Genomic DNA, 25323 nt, shown 5'->3' with positions numbered 1-25323 from the left:
CTCTCTCTCTCTCGCTCCACCCCTTCTCTCTCGCTCTCGCTCCACCCCTTCTCTCTCGCTCCATCCCTTCTCTCTCTCGCTCCATCCCTTCTCTCTCTCGCTCCATCCCTTCTCTCTCTCGCTCCATCCCTTCTCTCTCTCGCTCCATCCCTTCTCTCTCTCGCTCCACCCCTGCTCGCTCGCTCCACCCCTTCTCTCGCTCGCTCCACCCCTTCTCTCGCTCGCTCCACCCCTTCTCTCGCTCGCTCCACCCCTTCTCTCGCTCGCTCGCTCCACCCCTTCTCTCTCGCTCGCTCCACCCCTTCTCTCTCTCGCTCGCTCGCTCCACCCCTTCTCTCTCTCGCTCAGCCGCTCCACCCCTTCTCTCTCTCGCTCGCTCGCTCCACCCCTTCACTCTCTCTCGCTCGCTCCACCCCTTCTCTCTCTCTCTCGCTCGCTCCACCCCTTCTCTCTCTCTCTCGCTCAGCTCCACCCCTTCTCTCTCTCTCTCGCTCGCTCCACCCCTTCTCTCTCTCTCGCTCGCTCCACCCCTTCTCTCTCTTTCCACCCCCTCTCTCTCTCTTTCCACCCCCCTCTCTTTCCACCCCCTCTCTCTTTCCACCCCCTCTCTCTTTCCACCCCTCTCTCGTTCCTTACACCCCTTCTCCCTCTCGTTCCTTCCACCCCTTCTCCCTCTCTCGTTTGTTTCGTTCCCCCCTTCGTTCGTCCCACCCCCTCTCTTGTTTGTTCGTTTCCCCCCCTCTCTCGTTCCACCCCTTCTCCCTCTCTCGTTTGTTCGTCCCCCTCTCTCTCTCATTCCACCCCTTCTCCCTCTCTCGTTTGTTCGTCCCCCCTCTCTCGTTCGTTCCACCCCCCTCTCTCTTTCTCTCGTTTGTTCGTCCCCCTCTCTCGTTTTCCACCCCTCTCTCAGAGTCTCCCTCCCTCCCTCTCTCAGAGTCTCCCTCCCTCCCTCTCTCAGTCTCCCTCCCTCCCTCTCTCTGTCTCCCTCCCTCCCTCTCTCTGTCTCCCTCCCTCTCTCTGTCTCCCTCCCTCTCTCTGTCTCCCTCCCTCCCTCTCTGTCTCCCTCCCTCCCTCTCTGTCTCCCTCCCTCCCTCTCTGTCTCCTCCCTCCCTCCTCAGTCTCAGTCTCCCTCAGTCTCAGTCTCCCTCAGTCTCAGTCTCCCTCCCTCCCTCCCTCCCTCTCTCAGTCTCAGTCTCCCTCCCTCCCTCTCTCTCTCAGTCTCCCTCCCTCCCCCTCTCTCTCTCTCAGAGTCTCCCTCCCTCCCTCTCTCTCTCTCTCTCAGAGTCTCCCTCCCTCCCTCTCTCTCTCTCTCTCTCAGAGTCTCCCTCCCTCCCTCTCTCTCTCTCTCTCTCAGAGTCTCCCTCCCTCCCTCTCTCAGAATCTCCCTCCCCCTCCCTCAGAATCTCCCTCCCCCTCCCTCTTTCAGAATCTCCCTCCCCTCTCTCTCTCTCTCTCAGAATCTCCCTCCCTCCCTCAGAATCTCCCTCCCTCCTCAGAATCTCCCTCCCTCCCTCAGAATCTCCCTCCCTCCCTCAGAATCTCCCTCCCTCACTCAGAATCTCCCTCCCTCACTCAGAATCTCCCTCCCTCACTCAGAATCTCCCTCCCTCCCTCACTCAGAATCTCCCTCCCTCCCTCACTCAGAATCTCCCTCCCTCACTCAGAATCTCCCTCCCTCCCTCCCTCCCTCAGAATCTCCCTCCCTCCCTCATTCAGAATCTCCCTCCCTCCCTCATTCAGAATCTACCTCCTCCCTCATTCAGAATCTACCTCCCTCCCTCATTCAGAATCTACCTCCCTCCCTCATTCAGAATCACCCTCCTCCCTCATTCAGAATCTACCTCCCTCCCTCATTCAGAATCTACCTCCTCCCTCATTCAGAATCACCCTCCCTCCCTCCCTCAGAATCTCCCTCCTCCCTCAGAATCTCCTCCCTCCTCAGAATCTCCCTCCCTCACTCAGAATCTCCCTCCCTCCCTCAGAATCTCCCTCCCTCACTCCAGAATCTCCCTCCCTCACTCAGAATCTCCCTCCCTCCCTCACTCAGAATCTCCCTCCCTCCCTCACTCAGAATCTCCCTCCCTCCCTCACTCAGAATCTCCCTCCCTCACTCAGAATCTCCCTCCCTCCCTCCCTCCCTCAGAATCTCCCTCCTCCCTCATTCAGAATCTCCCTCCCTCCTCATTCAGAATCTACCTCCCTCCCTCATTCAGAATCTACCTCCCTCCCTCATTCAGAATCTACCTCCCTCCCTCATTCAGAATCACCCTCCCTCCCTCATTCAGAATCTCCCTCCCTCCCTCATTCAGAATCTCCCTCCCTCCCTCATTCAGAATCTCCCTCCCTCCCTCATTCAGAATCTCCCTCCCTCCCTCATTCAGAATCTCCTTCCCTCCCTCATTCAGAATCTCCTCCCTCCCTCATTCAGAATCTCCCTCCCTCCCTCATTCAGAATATCCCTCCCTCCCTCATTCAGAATATCCCTCCCTCACTCAGAATCTCTCTTCCTCCCCTAACTCTCTGAATAACCCTCCTCTCTGTCTCTGAATCTCCCTCTAAACCTAACTCTCGAATAACCCTCCCCCAACTCTCGAATAACCCTCCCCCAACGAATAACCCTCCCCCAACTCTCGAATAACCCTCCCCCAACCGAATAACCCTCCCCCAACTCTCGAATAACCCTCCCCCAACTCTCCGAATAACCCTCCCCCAACTCTCCGAATAACCCCTCCCCCAACTCTAACCCTCCCCCGAATAACCCTCCCCCAACTCTCCGAATAACCCTCCCCCAACTCTCGAATAACCCTCCCCCAACTCTCGAATAACCCTCCCCCAACTCTCGAATAACCCTCCCCCAACTCTCCGAATAACCCTCCCCCAACTCTCGAATAACCCTCCCCCAACTCTCGAATAACCCTCCCCCAACTCTCGAATAACCCTCCCCCAACTCTCGAATAACCCTCCCCCAACTCTCCGAATAACCCTCCCCAACTCTCGAATAACCCTCCCCCAACTCTCCGAATAACCCTCCCCCAACTCTCCGAATAACCCTCCCCCAACTCTCCGAATAACCCTCCCCAACTCTCGAATAACCCTCCCCCAACTCTCCGAATAACCCTCCCCCAACTCTCCGAATAACCCTCCCCCAACTCTCGAATAACCCTCCCCCAACTCTCCGAATAACCCTCCCCCAACTCTCGAATAACCCTCCCCCAACTCTCGAATAACCCTCCCCCAACTCTCGAATAACCCCTCCCCAACTCTCGATCTCCCTCCCCCAACTCTCCGAATCTCCCTCTCGAATCTCCTCCTCCCTCCCTCCACCTCTGAATCTTCCTCCCTCCCTCCCCCTCTCGAATCTCCCTCCTTCCCCCCTCCGAGATCTCCCTCCCTCCCCTCTCGAATCTCCCTCCCTCCCCCTCTCCAGATCTCCCTCCCTCCCCCTCTCGAATCTCCCTCCCTCCCCTCTCCGAGATCTCCCTCCCTCCCCTCTCCGATCTCCCTCCCTCCCTTCCTCCGAATCTCCCTCCCTCCCTCCCTCCACCTCCGAGTCTCCCCCCTCCCTCCCTCCCTCCACCTCCGGTCTCCCCCCTCCCTCCCTCCCTCCACCTCCGAGTCTCCCCCTCCCTCCCTCCCTCCATCTCCCTCCCTCCCCCTCTCCGAATCTCCCTCCCTCCCCCTCTCAGATCTCCCTCCCTCCCCCTCTCCGAATCTCCCTCCCTCCCCCTCTCGAATCTCCCTCCCTCCCTCCACCTCCGAGTCTCCCCCTCCCTCCCTCCCTCCACCTCCGAGTCTCCCCCTCCCTCCCTCCATCTCCGAATCTCCTCCCTCCACCTCCGAATCTCCCCCTCCACCTCCGAATCTCCCCCTCCACCTCCGAATCTCCCTCCCTCCACCTCCGAATCTCCCTCCCTCCACCTCCGAATCTCCCTCCCTCCACCTCCGAATCTCCCTCCCTCCACCTCCGAATCTCCCTCCACCTCCGAATCTCCCTCCACCTCCGAATCTCCCTCCACCTCCGAATCTCCCTCCACCTCCGAATCTCCCTCCACCTCCGAATCTCCCTCCCTCCGAATCTCCCTCCCTCCACCTCCGAACTAATATAATAATACAAAAGAATACAGCAGAGCGCCCTGCCGCCTGTGACAAGATGTTCCACTGTGACAAACAGATGGCCCACTCACTCTTGGTGCTGAATGCTTAATTGGCTATTAACGAGCCGACTGCCTCGTTAGCTCTCTCTCTAACGAACATGGTTGCTGTAGTCTGAGTGACAGGGGCTCTTCTAAGACTGGTCTAGGTCAACGCTGTATCAAAGCTTGAAAAATGGAACCCGCTAAAATTCAAGTTGTCGCATCACTTTTTGAAAAACCTGCTGAACTTAGTCTGCTGTGTGAAATTTGGCAAACCAAATAGGAAAGAAGGAGATTTGTAAAAGGTACATTTTTTATTTGCTTTAGATTGTACACCAGTGGTCACTAACCTTTTCTGAGTCAAGATCACTTTGAGTCAAAATGCAAACCGAAATCTAACGCTCTGAATTTTTTTAAACATGACTTAATTTTGATGATAGTCTGCATCTGATGGTCAGTCTGAGGGGAGGCAGCATCTGATGGTCAGTCTGAGGGGAGGGAGCATCTGATGGTCAGTCTGAGGGGAGGGAGCATCTGATGGTCAGTCTGAGGGGAGGGAGCATCTGATGGTCAGTCTGAGGGGAGGGAGCATCTGATGGTCAGTCTGAGGGGAGGGAGCATCTGATGGTCAGTCTGAGGGGAGGGAGCATCTGATGGTCAGTCTGAGGGGAGGGAGCATCTGATGGTCAGTCTGAGGGGAGGGAGCATCTGATGGTCAGTCTGAGGGGAGGCAGCATCTGATGGTCAGTCTGAGGGGAGGGGCATCTGATGGTCAGTCTGGGGAGGGAGCATCTGATGGTCAGTCTGAGGGGAGGGAGCATCTGATGGTCAGTCTGAGGGGAGGGAGCATCTGATGGTCAGTCTGAGGGGAGGGAGCATCTGATGGTCAGTCTGAGGGGAGGGAGCATCTGATGGTCAGTCTGAGGGGAGGGAGCATCTGATGGTCAGTCTGAGGGGAGGGAGCATCTGATGGTCAGTCTGAGGGGAGGCAGCATCTGATGGTCAGTCTGAGGGGAGGGAGCATCTGATGGTCAGTCTGAGGGGAGGGAGCATCTGATGGTCAGTCTGAGGGGAGGGAGCATCTGATGGTCAGTCTGAGGGGAGGGAGCATCTGATGGTCAGTCTGAGAGGAGGGAGCATCTGATGGTCAGTCAGAGGAGGGAGCATCTGATGGTCAGTCTGAGGGGAGGGAGCATCTGATGGTCAGTCTGAGGGGAGGGAGCATCTGATGGTCAGTCTGAGGGGAGGGAGCATCTGATGGTCAGTCTGAGGGGAGGGAGCATCTGATGGTCAGTCTGAGGGGAGGCAGCATCTGATGGTCAGTCTGAGGGGAGGGAGCATCTGATGGTCAGTCTGAGGGGAGGGAGCAGCGGTGAGAAATAATAAATAATTAAAACAGCGGAGGGAGATTCTGAGGTGGAGGGAGGAGGAGATTCTGAGGTGGAGGGAGGGAGGAGGAGATTCTGAGGTGGAGGGAGGAGGGAGATTCTGAGGTGGAGGGTGGGAGGGTGGGAGGAGGGAGATTCTGAGGTGGAGGAGAGGAGGGAGATTCTGAGGTGGAGGGTGGGAGGGTGGGAGGGAGGGTGATTCTGAGGTGGAGGGAGGGAGGGAGGGAGGGAGGGGAGGGGAGGGAGGGAGGGAGATTCTGAGGTGGAGGGAGGAGGGAGGAGGAGATTCTGAGGTGGAGGAGGGAGGGAGGAGGAGATTCTGAGGTGGAGGGAGGGAGGGGGAGGAGGGAGATTCTGAGGTGGAGGGAGGGAGGGAGGAGGGAGATTCTGAGGTGGAGGGAGGGAGGGAGGAGGGAGATTCTGAGGTGGAGGGAGGGAGGGAGGGAGGAGGGAGATTCTGAGGTGGAGGGAGGGGGAGGTGAGGGAGATTCTGAGGTGGAGGGAGGGGGAGGGAGGAGATTCTGAGGTGGAGGGAGGGAGGGAGGAGGGAGATTCTGAGGTGGAGGGAGGGAGGGAGGGAGGGAGGGAGATTCTGAGGTGGAGGGAGGGAGGGAGGAGGGAGGAGGGGAGGGATTCTGAGGTGGAGATTCTGAGGTGGAGGAGGAGGGAGGAGGAGATTCTGAGGTGGAGGGAGGAGGAGGGAGGGAGATTCTGGAGGTGGAGGTGGAGGGAGGGAGGATTCTGAGGGGAGGGAGGGAGGGGAGGGAGATTCTGAGGTGGAGAGGAGGGAGGAGAGTGGAGGAGGGAGGGAGGGAGATTCTGAGGTGGAGGGAGGGAGGGAGGGAGATTCTGAGGTGGAGGGAGGGAGGGAGGGAGGGAGATTCTGAGGTGGAGGGGAGGGAGGGAGATTCTGAGGTGGAGGGAGGAGGGAGGGAGGGAGGAGATTCTGAGGTGGAGGGAGGAGGGAGGGAGGAGGTGGGGAGGAGGAGATTCTGAGGTGGAGGGAGGGAGGGAGGAGATTCTGAGGTGGAGGGAGGGAGGGAGGGAGATTCTGAGGTGGAGGGAGGGAGGGAGGGAGATTCTGAGGTGGTGGAGGGAGGGAGGGGAGGGAGATTCTGAGGTGGAGGGGAGGGAGGGAGGAGGAGGAGATTCTGGTGGAGGTGGAGGGGGAGGGAGGAGGGAGATTCTGAGGTGGAGGGAGGGAGGGAGGGAGATTCTGAGGTGGAGGGAGGGAGGGAGGGAGATTCTGAGGTGGAGGGAGGGAGGGAGGGAGATTCTGAGGTGGAGGGAGGGGGAGGGAGATTCTGAGGTGGAGGGGGAGGGGAGGGAGGTGGAGGAGAGGGAGGGGAGATTCTGAGGAGGGGGAGGGAGGGAGATTCTGAGGTGGAGGGAGGGAGGGAGGGAGATTCTGAGGTGGAGGGAGGGAGGGAGGGAGGAGATTCTGAGGTGGAGGGAGGGAGGAGGAGGGAGATTCTGAGGTGGAGGGAGGGAGGGAGGGAGATTCTGAGGTGGAGGGAGGGAGGGAGGAGGAGATTCTGAGGTGGAGGGAGGGAGGGAGGGGAGATTCTGAGGTGGAGGGGGAGGGGAGGGAGGGGAGATTCTGAGGTGGAGGGAGGGAGGGAGGAGGGAGATTCTGAGGTGGAGGGAGGGAGGGAGGAGGAGATTCTGAGGTGGAGGGAGGGAGGGAGGGAGGGATTCTGAGGTGGAGGGAGGGAGGGAGGGAGGAGATTCTGAGGTGGAGGGAGGGAGGGAGGGAGATTCTGAGGTGGAGTGGAGGGAGTGGAGGGAGGAGGGAGGGAGATTCTGAGTGGAGGGAGGGAGGGAGATTCTGAGGTGGAGGGAGGGAGGGAGGGAGGGAGATTCTGAGGTGGAGGGAGGGAGGGAGGAGATTCTGAGGTGGAGGGAGGGAGGGAGGGAGGGAGATTCTGAGGTGGAGGGAGGGAGGGAGGGAGATTCTGAGGTGGAGGGAGGGGGGAGGGAGGGAGATTCTGAGGTGGAGGGAGGGAGGAGGAGGAGATTCTGAGGTGGAGGGAGGGAGGGAGGGAGATTCTGAGGTGGAGGGAGGGAGGGAGGGAGGAGATTCTGAGGTGGAGGGAGGGAGGGAGGGAGGGAGATTCTGAGGTGGAGGGAGGGAGGGGGAGGGAGATTCTGAGGTGGAGGGAGGGAGGGAGGGAGATTCTGAGGTGGAGGGAGGTGGAGGGGGAGTGGGGGAGGGAGGGGGAGATTCTGAGGTGGAGGGAGGGAGGGAGAGGAGATTCTGAGGTGGAGGGAGGGAGGGAGGGAGGGAGATTCTGAGGTGGAGGGAGGGAGGGAGGAGGAGATTCTGAGGTGGAGGGAGGAGGGAGATTCTGGTGGGAGGGGGAGGGAGGAGGGAGGGAGATTCTGAGGTGGAGGGAGGGAGGGAGGGAGATTCTGAGGTGGAGGGGAGGGAGGAGGGAGATTCTGAGGTGGAGGGAGGGAGGGAGGAGATTCTGAGGTGGAGGGAGGAGGGAGGGAGATTCTGAGGTGGAGGGAGGGAGGGAGGGAGATTCTGAGGTGGAGGGAGGGAGGGAGGGAGGAGATTCTGAGGTGGAGTGGAGGAGGGAGGAGGAGATTCTGAGGTGGAGGGAGGGGAGGAGGGAGATTCTGAGGTGGAGGGAGGGAGGGAGGGAGGAGATTCTGAGGTGGAGGGAGGGGAGGGAGGGAGGGAGATTCTGAGGTGGGAGGGAGGGAGGAGATTCTGAGGTGGAGGGAGGGAGGGAGGGAGATTCTGAGGTGGAGGGAGGGAGGGAGGGAGGAGATTCTGAGGTGGAGGGGGAGTGGAGGGAGGGAGGGAGATTCTGAGGTGGAGGGAGGGAGGGAGGAGGGAGATTCTGAGGTGGAGGGAGGGAGGGAGGGAGGGAGATTCTGAGGTGGAGGGAGGGAGGGAGGGAGGAGATTCTGAGGTGGAGGGAGGGAGGGAGGGAGGGAGATTCTGAGGTGGAGGGAGGGAGGGAGGAGGAGATTCTGAGGTGGAGGGAGGGGGAGGGAGGGAGATTCTGGAGGTGGAGGGAGATTCTGAGGTGGAGGGAGGGAGGAGGGAGATTCTGAGGTGGAGGGAGGGAGGGAGGGAGATTCTGAGGTGGAGGGAGGGAGGGAGGGAGGGAGATTCTGAGGTGGAGGGAGGGGAGGAGGGAGGGAGATTCTGAGGTGGAGGGAGGGAGGGAGATTCTGAGGTGGAGGGAGGGAGGGAGGGAGGGAGATTCTGAGGGAGGGAGGGGGAGGGAGGGAGGAGGGAGATTCTGAGGTGGAGGGAGGGGAGGGAGGAGGGAGATTCTGAGGTGGAGGGAGGGAGGAGGGAGATTCTGAGGTGGAGGGAGGGAGGGGAGGGAGATTCTGAGGTGGAGGGAGGGAGGGAGGGAGATTCTGAGGTGGAGGGAGGGAGGGAGGGAGGGAGATTCTGAGGTGGAGGGAGGGAGGAGGGAGGGAGATTCTGAGGTGGAGGGAGGGAGGGGAGGGAGATTCTGAGGTGGAGGGAGGGAGGGAGGGAGGGAGATTCTGAGGTGGAGGGGGGAGGAGGAGGAGTGGAGGGAGGGAGATTCTGAGGTGGAGGGAGGGAGGGAGGGAGATTCTGAGGTGGAGGGAGGGGGAGGGAGGGGAGATTCTGAGGTGGAGGGAGGGAGGGAGGGAGATTCTGAGGTGGAGGGAGGGAGGGAGGGAGATTCTGAGGTGGAGGGAGGGAGGAGGGAGGGAGATTCTGGAGGGAGGGAGGGAGGGGGAGGGGAGGGAGGGAGGGAGGGAGATTCTGAGGTGGAGGGAGGGAGGGAGGGAGATTCTGAGGTGGAGGGGGAGGGAGGGAGGGAGGGATTCTGAGGTGGAGGGAGGGAGGGAGATTCTGAGGTGGAGGGAGGGGGGGAGGGAGATTCTGAGGTGGAGGGAGGGAGGGGGAGGGAGATTCTGAGGTGGAGGGAGGGAGGGAGGAGATTCTGAGGTGGAGGGGGAGGGAGGAGGGAGATTCTGAGGTGGAGGGAGGGAGGGAGGGAGATTCTGAGGTGGAGGGAGGGAGGGGGAGATTCTGAGGTGGAGGGAGGGAGGGAGGGAGATTCTGAGGTGGAGGGAGGGAGGGAGGGAGGGAGATTCTGAGGTGGAGGGAGGGAGGGAGGGAGATTCTGAGGTGGAGGGAGGGAGGGAGGGAGGGAGGGAGATTCTGAGGTGGAGGGAGGGAGATTCTGAGGTGGAGGGAGGGAGGGAGGGAGATTCTGAGGTGGAGGGAGGGAGGGAGGGAGGGAGATTCTGAGGTGGAGGGAGGGGAGGTGGAGGGAGGGAGGGGGAGATTCTGAGGTGGAGGGGAGGGAGGGAGGAGGGAGGGAGATTCTGGAGGTGGAGGGAGGGAGGGAGGGAGATTCTGAGGTGGAGGGAGGGAGGGAGGAGATTCTGAGGTGGAGGGAGGGGGTGGAGGAGGGAGGGAGATTCTGAGGTGGAGGGAGGGAGGGGGAGATTCTGAGGTGGAGGGAGGGAGGGAGGAGATTCTGAGGTGGAGGGAGGGAGGGAGGGAGATTCTGAGGTGGAGGGAGGGAGGGAGGGGAGATTCTGAGGTGGAGGGAGGGAGGGAGGGAGGGGAGATTCTGAGGTGGAGGGAGGGAGGGAGGGAGGGAGATTCTGAGGTGGAGGGAGGGAGGAGGGAGGGAGATTCTGAGGTGGAGGGAGGGAGGGAGGGAGATTCTGAGGTGGTGGGAGGGAGATTCTGAGGGAGGGAGGGAGGGAGGAGATTCTGAGGTGGAGGGAGGGAGGGAGGGAGGGAGATTCTGAGGTGGAGGGAGGGAGGGAGGGAGATTCTGAGGTGGAGGGAGGGAGGGAGGGAGGGAGATTCTGAGGTGGAGGGAGGGAGGGAGGAGATTCTGAGGTGGAGGGAGGGAGGGAGGGAGATTCTGAGGTGGAGGGAGGGAGGGAGGGAGATTCTGAGGTGGGGGAGGGAGGGAGATTCTGAGGTGGAGGGAGGGAGGGAGGAGATTCTGAGGTGGAGGGAGGGAGGGAGGGAGATTCTGAGGTGGAGGGAGGGAGGAGGAGGGAGATTCTGAGGTGGAGGGAGGGGAGTGGAGGGAGGGAGATTCTGAGGTGGAGGGAGGGAGGGAGGGAGATTCTGAGGTGGAGGGGAGGGAGGGAGGGAGGGAGATTCTGAGGTGGAGGGAGGGAGGGAGGGAGATTCTGAGGTGGAGGGAGGGAGGGAGGGAGATTCTGAGGTGGAGGGAGGGAGGGAGGAGGGGAGGGGAGGGAGGGAGATTCTGAGGTGGAGGTGGAGGGAGGGAGAGAGGTGGAGGGAGGGAGGGAGATTCTGAGGTGGAGGGAGGGAGGGAGGGAGATTCTGAGGTGGAGGGGAGGGGGAGGGAGGAGGAGATTCTGAGGTGGAGGGAGGGAGGGAGGGAGGGAGATTCTGAGGTGGAGGGAGGGAGGAGGGAGGGAGATTCTGAGGTGGAGGGAGGGAGGGAGGAGGGAGATTCTGAGGTGGAGGGGGGGAGGGAGGGAGGGAGGTGGAGGGAGGGAGATTCTGAGGTGGAGGGAGGGAGATTCTGAGGTGGAGGGAGGGGAGATTCTGAGGTGGAGGGAGGGAGATTCTGAGGTGGAGGGAGGGAGATTCTGAGGTGGAGGGAGGGAGGGAGATTCTGAGGTGGAGGGAGGGAGGGAGGGGAGATTCTGAGGTGGAGGGAGGGAGGGAGATTCTGAGGTGGAGGGAGGGAGGGAGATTCTGAGGTGGAGGGAGGGAGGGAGATTCTGTGTGTTGGAGGCTTCTTTTTACAGTCTGTCTTGAGGAATGTGCAGACACTGATCCAGGGGTGGAAAGACAACCCAATTCTCATTCTCATCTAAAAGTAAAGATAGAAAATGACTCAAGTAAAAGTTAAAGTCGCCCAGTAAAATACTACTTAAGTAAAAGTCTAAAAGTATTTGGTTTAAAATATACTTAAGTATCAAAATTAAAAGTAATAGTACATATAATTTCATATTCATTATGTTAAGCAAACCAGACAGCACCATGTGTTTTTTAAATGTATGGATTGCACACTCCAACTCTCAGACATAACTTACAAACCAAGCATTTGTGTTTACTGATTCTGCCAGATCAGAGGGATGACAACGTTTTCTCTTGATAAGTGGGTGAATTGGACTATTTTCCTGTCTTGCTAAGCATTCAAAATGTAACGTGTACTTTTGGTGTCAGGGAAAATGGAGTAAAAGTACATTACTTTCATTAGAAATGTAGTGAAGCAAAAGTTATAAATAGTAAAGTCAAGTACAGATACCCCCAAAAACTACTTAAGTAAAAAAAATACTTTAAAGTGCTACTTAAGTACTTTACACCACTGCACTGATCTCAGCAGATTGGTCAGGTGCACTTCATTCATTTGCTCTCTGGGCCGGGTAGCCAGAGTTCTACCTTCAGATAGGAAATGGATCAAAATGGTAACACTTTGTCTTCCGGGTGCTAGGGCTGCTGAATCAAGTGCAACTACCGGCAACAGCATGAAACTAATAGGCATTATCGTTGGGTTTTTCCCAGAAATGTTTGTTGGCGACTAGGAATGCCTTCGACCGGTTGGTGGCCACTGACGTACACCATGTAAAGTCCATCATGTCAGTGTAATTGGTTTTGGGAAAAATATATATATATTTATACTAACACAATTGCACAGAGAAAAATATTTTCATGATGCCATTGACCTAACGGCCCCAGGACTAGTGGAACAAACTAGCCCCATAACAAAGATCCACCAGCATATTTTACAGTAGGGATGAGGGTATTTTCATGTCATCTGACCATAGCACCGCCTGGAGTTTGCTAAACGGCATTGGCACTTAGATTGGAACTGGTCAGATGACATTAAAATAGAGCTAATTATTTACATTATTTTATTATGTATAGCTCAGTATTTGTATTATTTATTTTAGTCTTTTTTGCTCATCTTTATCAAAAAAGGTGCAAATAATTTGGGACCTGACTAGGTAATCAGTGTTCTAAACACTAGATGAGCTGACTAATTGATATTACTAGGTAATCAGTGTTCTAAACACTAGATGAGCTGACTAATTGATATTACTAGGTAATCAGTGTTCTAAACACTAGATGAGCTGACTAATTGATATTACTAGGTAATCAGTGTTCTAAACACTAGATGAGCTGACTAATTGATATACTAGGTAATCAGGTAAACAATAGATGAGCTGACTAATTGATATGACTAGGTAATCAGTGTTAAACACTAGATGAGCTGACTAATTGATATGACTAGGTAATCAGTGTTCTAAACACTAGATGAGCTGACTAATTGATATGACTAGGTAATCAGTGTTCTAAACACTAGATGAGCTGACTAATTGATATGACTAGGTAATCAGTGTTCTAAACACTAGATGAGCTGACTAATTGATATGACTAGGTAATCAGTGTTCTAAACACTAGATGAGCTGACTAATTGATATGACTAGGTAATCAGTGTTCTAAACACTAGATGAGCTGACTAAAAGGTAATCAGTGTTCTAAACACTAGATGAGCTGACTAATTGATATTACTAGGTAATCAGTGTTCTAAACACTAGATGAGCTGACTAATTGATATTACTAGGTAATCAGTGTTCTAAACACTAGATGAGCTGACTAATTGATATATATTACTAGGTAATCAGTGTAATCTAAACACTAGATGAGCTGACTAATTGATATTACTAGGTAATCAGTGTTCTAAACACTAGATGAGCTGACTAATTGATATGACTAGGTAATCAGTGTTCTAAACACTAGATGAGCTGACTAATTGATATGACTAGGTAATCAGTGTTCTAAACACTAGATGAGCTGACTAATTGATATGACTAGGTAATCAGTGTTCTAAACACTAGATGAGCTGACTAATTGATATTACTAGGTAATCAGTGTTCTAAACACTAGATGAGCTGACTAATTGATATTACTAGGTAATCAGTGTTCTAAACACTAGATGAGCTGACTAATTGATATTACTAGGTAATCAGTGTTCTAAACACTAGATGAGCTGACTAATTGATATTACTAGGTAATCAGTGTTCTAAACACTAGATGAGCTGACTAATTGATATGACTAGGTAATCAGTGTTCTAAACACTAGATGAGCTGACTAATTGATATGACTAGGTAATCAGTGTTCTAAACACTAGATGAGCTGACTAATTGATATGACTAGGTAATCAGTGTTCTAAACACTAGATGAGCTGACTAATTGATATGACTAGGTAATCAGTGTTCTAAACACTAGATGAGCTGACTAATTGATATGACTAGGTAATCAGTGTTCTAAACACTAGATGAGCTGACTAATTGATATGACTAGGTAATCAGTGTTCTAAACACTAGATGAGCTGACTAATTGATATTACTAGGTAATCAGTGTTCTAAACACTAGATGAGCTGACTAATTGATATTACTAGGTAATCAGTGTTCTAAACACTAGATGAGCTGACTAATTGATATTACTAGGTAATCAGTGTTCTAAACACTAGATGAGCTGACTAATTGATATGACTAGGTAATCAGTGTTCTAAACACTAGATGAGCTGACTAATTGATATTACTAGGTAATCAGTGTTCTAAACACTAGATGAGCTGACTAATTGATATGACTAGGTAATCAGTGTTCTAAACACTAGATGAGCTGACTAATTGATATGACTAGGTAATCAGTGTTCTAAACACTAGATGAGCTGACTAATTGATATATGACTAGGTAATCAGTGTTCTAAACACTAGATGAGCTGACTAATTGATATGACTAGGTAATCAGTGTTCTAAACACTAGATGAGCTGACTAATTGATATGACTAGGTAATCAGTGTTCTAAACACTAGATGAGCTGACTAATTGATATGACTAGGTAATCAGTGTTCTAAACACTAGATGAGCTGACTAATTGATATGACTAGGTAATCAGTGTTCTAAACACTAGATGAGCTGACTAATTGATATGACTAGGTAATCAGTGTTCTAAACACTAGATGAGCTGACTAATTGATATGACTAGGTAATCAGTGTTCTAAACACTAGATGAGCTGACTAATTGATATGACTAGGTAATCAGTGTTCTAAACACTAGATGAGCTGACTAATTGATATGACTAGGTAATCAGTGTTCTAAACACTAGATGAGCTGACTAATTGATATGACTAGGTAATCAGTGTTCTAAACACTAGATGAGCTGACTAATTGATATGACTAGGTAATCAGTGTTCTAAACACTAGATGAGCTGACTAATTGATATTACTAGGTAATCAGTGTTCTAAACACTAGATGAGCTGACTAATTGATATGACTAGGTAATCAGTGCTACAGTTGACTAATTGATATGATTGTGTTTTTCTGACTAATTGATATGACTAGGTAATTCACCTAGGCCTAATTTCAAGTAATCTGTTTAACACTAGATGAGCTGACTAATTGATATCTATTGTCATCTGGGATATTTCTAAAATTAGATGATGATCTAATTGATATGACTGCAGTCACAAATGAGCTCTGTTGTACCTAATTGTTTTGTAATCAGTATTGTACAACAGCTGATGAAATTGAACACTGTAAAAGTGTGAAACAAGATGTGATAATTGATATTATTTCCTTCAACACAATTGACTAATTGATTTTGTAATGGGTCTAAACACTAGATGAGCGACTAATTGATATTACTAGGTAATCAGTGTTCTAAACACTAGATGAGCTGACATCACTACTAGTAATCACAAGTTAGATGAGACCAATAACACTAGATGAGCTGACTAATTGAATCTAGGTGTTCTAAAATAGTGCTGACTAATTGATATTACTATATTGAAAATACTGTGATTAAATAGGTTAGGTCCAGTATAATTTCTAGGTAATCACTTTAAACACCTGGTTTATAGTCTAGGTAATTCAGTGTTGAGACTTCATTATTTTACTAGGTAACTGCAACCTAGATCTCAGTAAAGGTAATCAGTGTTCTAAACACTAGATGAGCACATTCAAATCATATTCAATTGTATGTGTCACAATCTTGGTAAACAACAAGTGTAGACTAACAGTGAAATACTTACTTACAGGTCTTTTCCATCAACACAGAAATACAAGAAAATAGAGAAATAATAAAAACATTATAACACAAGGAATAAATCTAAAATAGATGTAAGGATAAGGTAATCAGTGGCTTTAGATGAGCTGACATTGATATTACTAGGTAACAGTGTTCTAAACACTGAGCTGACTAATTGATAGTAAGGCTAACTTGGTCATCTGGGATATTTCTAATTAGTATGATCAGTGCAGTCAAAATTCTGTTGTACCTTTGTTTTGTATCATATTGTACAACAGCTGATGAAACTAACACTGTAAAAGTGTGATAAAAGTGTGATCAGTGTTATTTCCTTGATTGTAAGGATAACTTGGCTTTGGGTGACATCACTAAGGGTACAACCAGACCAATAACAAAATAGTGCTGCTATAGATCTATATTGAAAATAGGATAAAAGGTTGGCAGTATAATTTAGACTTTCACTGGTTTACCAGACTTCATTATTGCAACCCTCTCTCTCTCAGTAAGGATAACTTGGCTTTATCTTTTCCATCAACACTGGGAGATTCAAATCATATTCTGTGGGTACCAGTACAGAGTAAGGATAACTTGGCTTTAGACACGGGGTCACCAGTACTGAGTAAAGGAAATAACTTGGCTTTTCCATCAACACAGAAATACAAGGGTACCAGAATAAATCCACAATGAGTAAGGATAACTTGGCTTTAGACACGGGGTACCAGTACTGAGTAAGGCTAACTTGGCTTTAGACACGGGGTACCAGTATTGAGTAAGGATAACTTGGCTTTAGACACAGGATACCAGTATTGAGTAAGGATAACTTGGCTTTAGACACGGGGTACCAGTACAGAGTAAGGATAACTTGGCTTTAGACACGGGGTACCAGTACTGAGTAAGGATAACTTGGCTTTAGACACGGGGTACCAGTATTGAGTAAGGATAACTTGGCTTTAGACACGGGGTACCAGTACCGAGTAAGGATAACTTGGCTTTAGACACGGGGTACCAGTACCGAGTAAGGATAACTTGGCTTTAGACACAGGGTACCAGTATTGAGTAAGGATAACTTGGCTTTAGACACGGGGTACCAGTATTGAGTAAGGATAACTTGGCTTTAGACACAGGGGACCAGTACTGAGTAAGGATAACTTGGCTTTAGACACAGGGGACCAGTACTGAGTCCATGTGCAGAGGTAGGAGGTAATTGAGGTAGACGTGTACATATAGGTCGGGATACAGTGACTCAAAACGTTCCGTGACCTGAATGTGGCTCTTGACCCACCAGTTCAAAATCACTGCACCAACACACACAGACAGGAAACACAAACACGCATGAGGTTCAGGTCTGCAGGAGTGAAAAGAGTACCGAAATATCCTACTCAAGTACTGTTACCTTATTAGAGGCACTGCTACTTGAATGTATTTTTTCTCAAGTAGAAGAACAGTTCATTTAATGCAAGTTTAAGTATAGGCCAAGAATCTGATTGGTTTATCCGCTGTTAGATGAAAATACATACCAGCCACTCTGTTCCACTGTATCAAAGTGTTGATGTACAGCAGGATTCTATTCACAGTCGGAAACTCCATAAGCACGACAAGAAATGTGAGTTTCTAAAGTTTGACAACCCAAATCTGATCTACCAGCAGAAGGGCTGACCCTACTTCTTAACAGACGTTCCTGTCCTAAGGCCTCGTCGTTCTGAATGTGGCTTCAACGGAGACTACAAGTTGATACACAAAGTCCTTGACAAAGCCCTCGTCGTTAACAAAGCCATTCACATGAAAAAGTGTGTGGAGGGAGCGCTCATCCTGTGTTCGTCTGAGTTGAATGAGGAATCGTTAGAAGGACTATATGCTCAGAGCTCTTTTTAATCTCAACTCTTTCTATGACAGACTGACCAGCTGAATCCAGGGGCAAGGAGACAGGTTAATTATAGAAGGATTTTAAAGTCTTGAGACAACTGAGACATGGATTGTGTATGTTTGCCATTCAGAGGGTGAATGGGCAAGACAAATCATTTGTGCCTTTGTACCTGGTATGGTAGTAGGTGCTAGGCACACTGGTTTGAGTTTGTCAAGAACTGCAATGCTGCTGTGTTTTCCACACTCAACAGTGTCCTGTGTGTATCAAGAAGAACATCAAGCCAACTGGACACAACTGTTGGACTCATTGGAGTCAACATCCCTGTAGAAAGCTTTCGACACCTTGTAGAGTCCATGTGCTGACGAATTGAGACTGTTCTGAGGGAATTTGGGGGCAACTCAATATTACGTAGGTGTTCCTAATGTTTTATACATTCAGTGTATAAAGGGATTGGGTCTGATATTTCACATATTCTGGGTTTAGCGCAATTCCTGGATTTGAAAGGGAATTGACCACTATGGTACATATGGCCAGGTCCACATCCCCCTCCCCCTTTACTCATTCTCTGTGGCCCCCTCTCCACTAAATAGGCTCAGCAGTGGTCTGTGAGGGTCATGTTTTTATTTGGGAAGTATTGATTAGCACCGTTTATCCCCCCTCGTTGAGTGTTGGAGCTCCCAAACCCTCAAGGCATGAGTCTCTTGCTGCACTCAGAGTCTAAAAGATAAAGCCTTTGCGAGGCCTCTCTCCCTCTCTCTCTCCCTCTCTCCCTCCCTCTCCCTCTCACTCCCTCCCCCTATCTCCAGAATTGGAAGCCTGTCTCCTTACTTTGCGCTGGCTTGCAGTACAATTATTTTTTTCAGAAACGTCTGGCATATAAATAAACATTCAATAATGGACAATCTCTCGCTCTCTCTCACCAGGCAGGAGAAGGAGTCATTCATCCGATGCTGTAGAGTCTGTTTCTGCAGCATGGGGAACAAGGCGGCATGGTCGAAACGACAGGGCACCGCAGAGATCAGATCCTCTACCCCTTGCCTCTGAGAGCGATCCAGACCTGAGAGAGAGACAGAGAGAAAGCAGACAGAGAGTGGGTGAGACAAAGAGACCGAATGAGTATTAGAGCTATAGAGAAACAGTTGAACAACAAAAAAATCCATTCCGTCATTCATCTCCGTCAATCCAAAAAATAACAATGGAGTGCATCTTTGCAACACCTGGTAGCAGAGTGAGAGACTCCTCCAGTCCAAATCACAACATACACACTGACGTGGAAGTCGGGGAGACAGAACGATGGAACATAATTCACGCCTTTGAGTACAACCGTGTAACAGAAGTGTAAAAAGAGGAGGGAATTCTTATTTGACTGGATTGGCATCGTCAGTTTTCGCTGCTTTGGTTATTAGTTCCCACCTCTGTTGGCGTGAGATACTCTGTGAAATCCAGGTTCCAAATTTCAACTGTAAATACGAGAAACTGAGATAGCCTCGCATGTTGCGGGGGTATGTGAGGAAAAACAGTGCCACAAACAAACACAAGCATGTAACGCGTCTTGTCACAACACTTTGTAAAGCACCACTTGAGCAAAGCCAAGTCATTTGGTCAGTGGTGGATAAGTGTTGACCAATGACTGTTCCTATATAGCGCCTGTGTACAGTATGTGTTGCGTGTTTGTGCCCTACGTGCCGTTGTCCTTCTCGAAGCCTGAATATGTTCTATGTCACACAAAGAGCTAGTGAATGGACAGGGAAGGGAGTGAGCATCGTTTGAGCAGGAAATAACAGAACAACGCACATACCATCCACACACAGCTGACAAGGAGGCCAGGTCACAAAATGAAAGGAAGAAATATGAGTGTCCAGGTTCAGATCCAGTCCTTTTAGACCCGTCCCAGTTAATAGGTGGTGCCGAGCAGAACGAGCCCCCCCCCCCCCCCCCCCATGACAAGCCTAACACTCTCTTTTCCCGTATTGTAGAAATACATTTGGAACAGACTTTTCTTCACATGACACACGGCCCCACAAAAGACCAAGGCTGTAGAACCCCCCACGCCTCTGATGCCCGCGGCTTCACACCCGAGACAAGCATTAGCTTTTTATTAACGCTGCCATTTCTGCCTTCACCACCACTCTTGTACGGACAGAGAAAAGCCCAGTGCTTTGGCCGCAAGCGCTCCCTTTGACATTTGTGTTTCCCCTCTTCTTCCCTTGTTGCTTTTGTCTAAAAGAGGCAGCAGAAGTGCAAACCCCACAATCAACTCTTCTTTCACCTCACTGTTTCTGTCCTCCTGTCCTTTCATTCCGATGTAGGTCATTTTACATTCTTTAATGTCATTTGGAGAAAGGCGCGGTGGAACGAGACGATTCTACAGAAACCGAGACAAAGGGATATAGATTAAAGATGATGATGAGACGGAGAGGGAGAGACAGTATTGATTGAGGGGCTTGCAGGAGGAGGCGTGATGTTAACTTATCCAGTCACTAGGAGAAATCCTATTGATCTGTGTCATCTTTAACTTCCAGCTATTATCTGTACATGAGGAGGGGGGGGGGGGGGTGAAGTGCATGTCTGTCCCTGTGTGTGTGGCTAGACAGGGGGTGTTAGAGTGCATGTCTGTCCCTGTGTGTGTGGCTAGACAGGGGGTGTTGAAGTTGGGTCAGTTATTAGTGTGTGTATTGTGTGTATGTATGTATGGGGTATGTTGGCGTGTGTGTTGAGTGTATGTTGTTAGACCAGTTGAAGGGGAGACGAACTTTGGTGTGTGTTACAAAGCACAACCGTTGTGTTTCTCTGGAGTTAATGAATTGTAGCTGAAGGAGTACATCCCTTATACCTGGTGTGGGACTAGGGAAGAGGATATGGATACAGGGGAACAGCTTGGTGTGGGACTAGGGAAGAGGATATGGGTACAGGGGAACAGCTTGGTGTGGGACTAGGGAAGAGGATATGGATACAGGGGAACATCTTGGTGTGGGACTAGGGAAGAGGATATGGATACAGGGGGACAGCTTGGTGTGGGACTAGGGAAGAGGATATGGGTACAGGGGAACAGCTTGGTGTGGGACTAGGGAAGAGGATATGGATACAGGGGAACAGCTTGGTGTGGGACTAGGGAAGAGGATATGGGTACAGGGGAACAGCTTGGTGTGGGACTAGGGAAGAGGATATGGATACAGGGGAACAGCTTGGTGTGGGACTAGGGAAGAGGATATGGATACAGGGGAACAGCTTGGTGTGGGACTAGGGAAGAGGATATGGGTACAGGGGAACAGCTTGGTGTGGGACTAGGGAAGAGGATATGGGTACAGGGGAACATCTTGGTGTGGGACTAGGGAAGAGGATATGGATACAGGGGAACATCTTGGTGTGGGACTAGGGAAGAGGATATGGATACAGGGGAACAGCTTGGTGTGGGACTAGGGAAGAGGATATGGATACAGGGAACAGCTTGGTGTGGGACTAGGGAAGAGGATATGGATACAGGGGAACAGCTGTGGGACTAGGGAAGAGGATATGGATACAGGGGAACAGCTTGGTGTGGGACTAGGGAAGAGGATATGGGTACAGGGGAACAGCTTGGTGTGGGACTAGGGAAGAGGATATGGGTACAGGGGAACAGCTTGGTGTGGGACTAGGGAAGAGGATATGGGTACAGGGGAACAGCTTGGTGTGGGACTAGGGAAGAGGATATGGGTACAGGGGAACAGCTTGGTGTGGGACTAGGGAAGAGGATATGGGTACAGGGGAACAGCTTGGTGTGGGACTAGGGAAGAGGATATGGATACAGGGGAACAGCTTGGTGTGGGACTAGGGAAGAGGATATGGGTACAGGGGAACAGCTTGGTGTGGGACTAGGGAAGAGGATATGGATACAGGGGAACAGCTTGGTGTGGGACTAGGGAAGAGGATATGGGTACAGGGAACAGCTTGGTGTGGGACTAGGGAAGAGGATATGGGTACAGGGGAACAGCTTGGTGTGGGACTAGGGAAGAGGATATGGGTACAGGGGAACAGCTTGGTGTGGGACTAGGGAAGAGGATATGGGTACAGGGGAACAGCTTGGTGTGGGACTAGGGAAGAGGATATGGGTACAGGGGAACAGCTTGGTGTGGGACTAGGGAAGAGGATATGGGTACAGGGGAACAGCTTGGTGTGGGACTAGGGAAGAGGATATGGGTACAGGGGAACAGCTTGGTGTGGGACTAGGGAAGAGGATATGGATACAGGGGAACAGCTTGGTGTGACTAGGGAAGAGGATATGGATACAGGGAACAGCTTGGTGTGGGACTAGGGAAGAGGATATGGGTACAGGGGAACAGCTTGGTGTGGGACTAGGGAAGAGGAACAGCTTGGTGTGGGACTAGGGAAGAGGATATGGTACAGGGAACAGCTTGGTGTGGGACTAGGGAAGAGGATATGGGTACAGGGGAACAGCTTGGTGTGGGACTAGGGAAGAGGATATGGGTACAGGGGAACAGCTTGGTGTGGGACTAGGGAAGAGGATATGGGTACAGGGGAACAGCTTGGTGTGGGACTAGGGAAGAGGATATGGGTACAGGGGAACAGCTTGGTGTGGGACTAGGGAAGAGGATATGGGTACAGGGGAACAGCTTGGTGTGGGACTAGGGAAGAGGATATGGGTACAGGGGAACAGCTTGGTGTGGGACTAGGGAAGAGGATATGGGTACAGGGGAACAGCTTGGTGTGGGACTAGGGAAGAGGATATGGATACAGGGGAACAGCTTGGTGTGGGACTAGGGAAGAGGATATGGATACAGGGGAACAGCTTGGTGTGGGACTAGGGAAGAGGATATGGGTACAGGGGAACAGCTTGGTGTGGGACTAGGGAAGAGGATATGGATACAGAGGAACAGCTTGGTGTGGGACTAGGGAAGAGGATATGGATACAGGGGAACAGCTTGGTGTGGGACTAGGGAAGAGGATATGGATACAGGGGAACAGCTTGGTGTGGGACGGGGAGAGTTGCAGAGGGAGAGCTTGGCGCTCAATCTCTTCATATCCATCAATTTTATGCCCCATCAGCGTCGTCACAGCAGCAGTCACATCCATGTGGCATGTGCCCCGGTGAGGTGGCAGATCCCATGATGACAGGTTATCGACGCGGGCGGAGAGAGACGGGGATCGCTAACATCTCAGGTACACCAGGCGGAGCGATGGGACTGGGTTGAGCGAGCCGGACATGGGCACTGAGGGGAGAGACAGATGCGGACAGACAGGGTATTGGAGAATCAGCATCGCTCCCCGCCACACACACACATGCATGCACAGACAAACACACACACCTTACGTAGAAATCTCCTCAGAGGTCCCAGCTGTCCTAATAGTTGTGGCTGTCATTTAAAATATGAGAGAGGCTTTAAACTACCAGACAGGTTGGACATCAGTCCTAAATGTCAAACCCCTGCATTTCAAAACAGAAACTGACAGGAACACTGACAGAGATCAGCCTGATGAAAGTGACGGCTGTGTCACATCTCAGCAAAGCACGAAGGGAAAAGATTTACGAGTCAGGAGCAGCTCTCTAAAACGCCCTTCCTGTTTAGAACAAAAGGGGGTTTAAAGAGTTAGATTCCACCAGAAACAGTCTCTGTATGTCATTTATAATATATATATGGTCAGAAAAACATTACCTGAATAAATATACAGCAATGTCGCTTTATAACGTATACATACCTACCAATAACATCTCCACACAACATTCATACTTTATAACGTATACATACCTACCAATAACATCTCCACACAACATTCATACTTTATAACGTATACATACCTACCAATAACATCTCCACACAACATTCATACTTTATAACGTATACATACCTACCAATAACATCTCCACACAACATTCATACTTTATAACGTATACATACCTACCAATAACATCTCCACACAACATTCATACTTTATAACGTATACATACCTACCAATAACATCTCCACACAACATTCATACTTTATAACGTATACATACCTACCAATAACATCTCCACACAACATTCATACTTTATAACGTATACATACCTACCAATAACATCTCCACACAACATTCATACTTTATAACGTACACATACCTACCAATAACATCTCCACACAACATTCATACTTTATAACGTACACATACCTACATAATAACATTTCCACACAACATTCATACTTTATAACGTATACATACCTACATAATAACATTTCCACACAACATTCATACTTTATAACGTATACATACCTACATAATAACATTTCCACACAACATTCATACCCAGTCAACAGCATCTGACTATACATACTAAAATGGTGTTGTGTCATGCAAACAACAAGTGATTCCTTGAAGGCTGGCGAACCAAAAACACGTTGTTTACTAGAGTCTGTGCCTTAAGAGTGCTCAATGACTGAAACCAATGATCAAATGCAGCCTTTGAAGGCAACGCAAGGATATTGTTACTGTTGCAGCAACCTGGCACTCTCTAATGGGCTCAAATCTTCTTGAGAATAACACTGACTTTCAACAAACACCCAAATAGCAAACAACCCATGCCGTGTGTGTGTGTGTGTGTGTGTGTGTGTGTGTGTGTGTGTGTGTGTGTGTGTGCGAGAGATTAGCTCGTTGTTTAACCTCTTAATCACACTAGAGGAAAATTCCTCCAGGGTGTGTGTGAAGATATGAGCTCTGTGACACCATCATTAGAGAGGACTGCGCACACGCACACACACACATCAGTTAACAAGAAGATCCTGATTTCCCCCTATAAGCCATACTCTGTTCCGGTACTGATGATGAAGTACTCAGACGAGACAGACAGAGACAGACAGACAGAGACACTGATGATGAAGTCCTCATACAGGTTACAAACACACACCAAACTGCCCTAATATATATGCTATAATACCAGTCCTCAACCTCACACAATCACAAATGTACACAAACATCTCTGCATTGTAATGATCAAAAGGATTCTGACACACACACACCTGTATTTGGGCTGATGGCAGAAAACTGTATATGTTGCCACACACTCGATGGCCCGACAAGCACATGCTAATGTGCTAAATTAGCCCCTGGCTGGTGTGTGTGTGTTCCAGTGGTATCTCAGTCGATTAATGTCCTATCTCTGGCTACAGCACTGAACACACCACCTTGTCATAGACTCATCTCCTCTCCAGTCAACTGAGTAGGTTAGACATTCATCTGTTTGAATATGTTCAATCACTCTTTGCCTTTATTCATTTTCTTTCTGTCAACAATTTATGTAAGAGAAGAAATGTTTCAAACAACCCCAATCTTACTGTGGTGATGCTGATACACAAGGTGAGCGCACAACGCGGACGTCTCAGCTGGCTTCATAGAGTTGTGGGTTTGATTCCGACAAGATTGTATTAATATGGGTTAATCGTAAGACCATTGGGGCAAAACCTTCAGCCAAATGACCATTTATTTAATCTTATTTTTCTAGAATAAAGGAATAAATTGTGTTGAACCTACTGAGCAGTGAGATTGGTGTGTCTGGCTGGGGGTTCCCTCCTCTGCAGTTCTGTCTCTGGATCTGGGTGGGTGGAACTGGTTTGTATGACTGGCCCGTGGCACGGTATATGGCCTGAACCCACAGCATCCGGTCCTGCTCGTCATCACTGGCAAACACCACCAGGTCACCCTCCTTGACAGCACTGAAGAAGACTCGACCGCCCTGGAGACCTAAAAGAAAAAAAGAAAAGAGGAGACAGAGAGAGTAACAGAGAGACAGCAAGAGAGACAGCGAGCGACAGAGAGACAGCGAGCGACAGAGAGAGTAACAGAGACAGCAAGAGACAGCGAGAGACAGAGTAACAGCGAGCGACAGAGACAGCGAGCGACAGAGACAGCGAGCGACAGAG

At 50.5% G+C, this 25323-nt stretch overlaps 1 protein-coding gene across 7 annotated transcripts in view; it reads right to left on the bottom strand.

The window, feature by feature from the left end:
- Positions 1-25323, bottom strand: part of cadps2 (Ca++-dependent secretion activator 2) — a 270218-nt gene that overhangs the window by 112011 nt on the left and 132884 nt on the right. For all 7 annotated transcript variants that reach the window (XM_065003011.1, XM_065003005.1, XM_065003008.1 and 4 more), the window contains exons 11-12: positions 24935-25144; positions 18355-18491 (exon numbers count right to left, since the gene is read on the bottom strand). In XM_065003011.1, the coding sequence (XP_064859083.1) occupies positions 18355-18491; positions 24935-25144 (347 nt within the window). The remainder of the gene's footprint in view (positions 1-18354; positions 18492-24934; positions 25145-25323) is intronic.

Source organism: Oncorhynchus nerka, linkage group LG17 (genome assembly GCF_034236695.1).
Source record: "Oncorhynchus nerka isolate Pitt River linkage group LG17, Oner_Uvic_2.0, whole genome shotgun sequence".
NCBI classification, from domain to species: domain Eukaryota; kingdom Metazoa; phylum Chordata; class Actinopteri; order Salmoniformes; family Salmonidae; genus Oncorhynchus; species Oncorhynchus nerka.
This window is presented reverse-complemented; position numbering and strand designations above follow the sequence as displayed.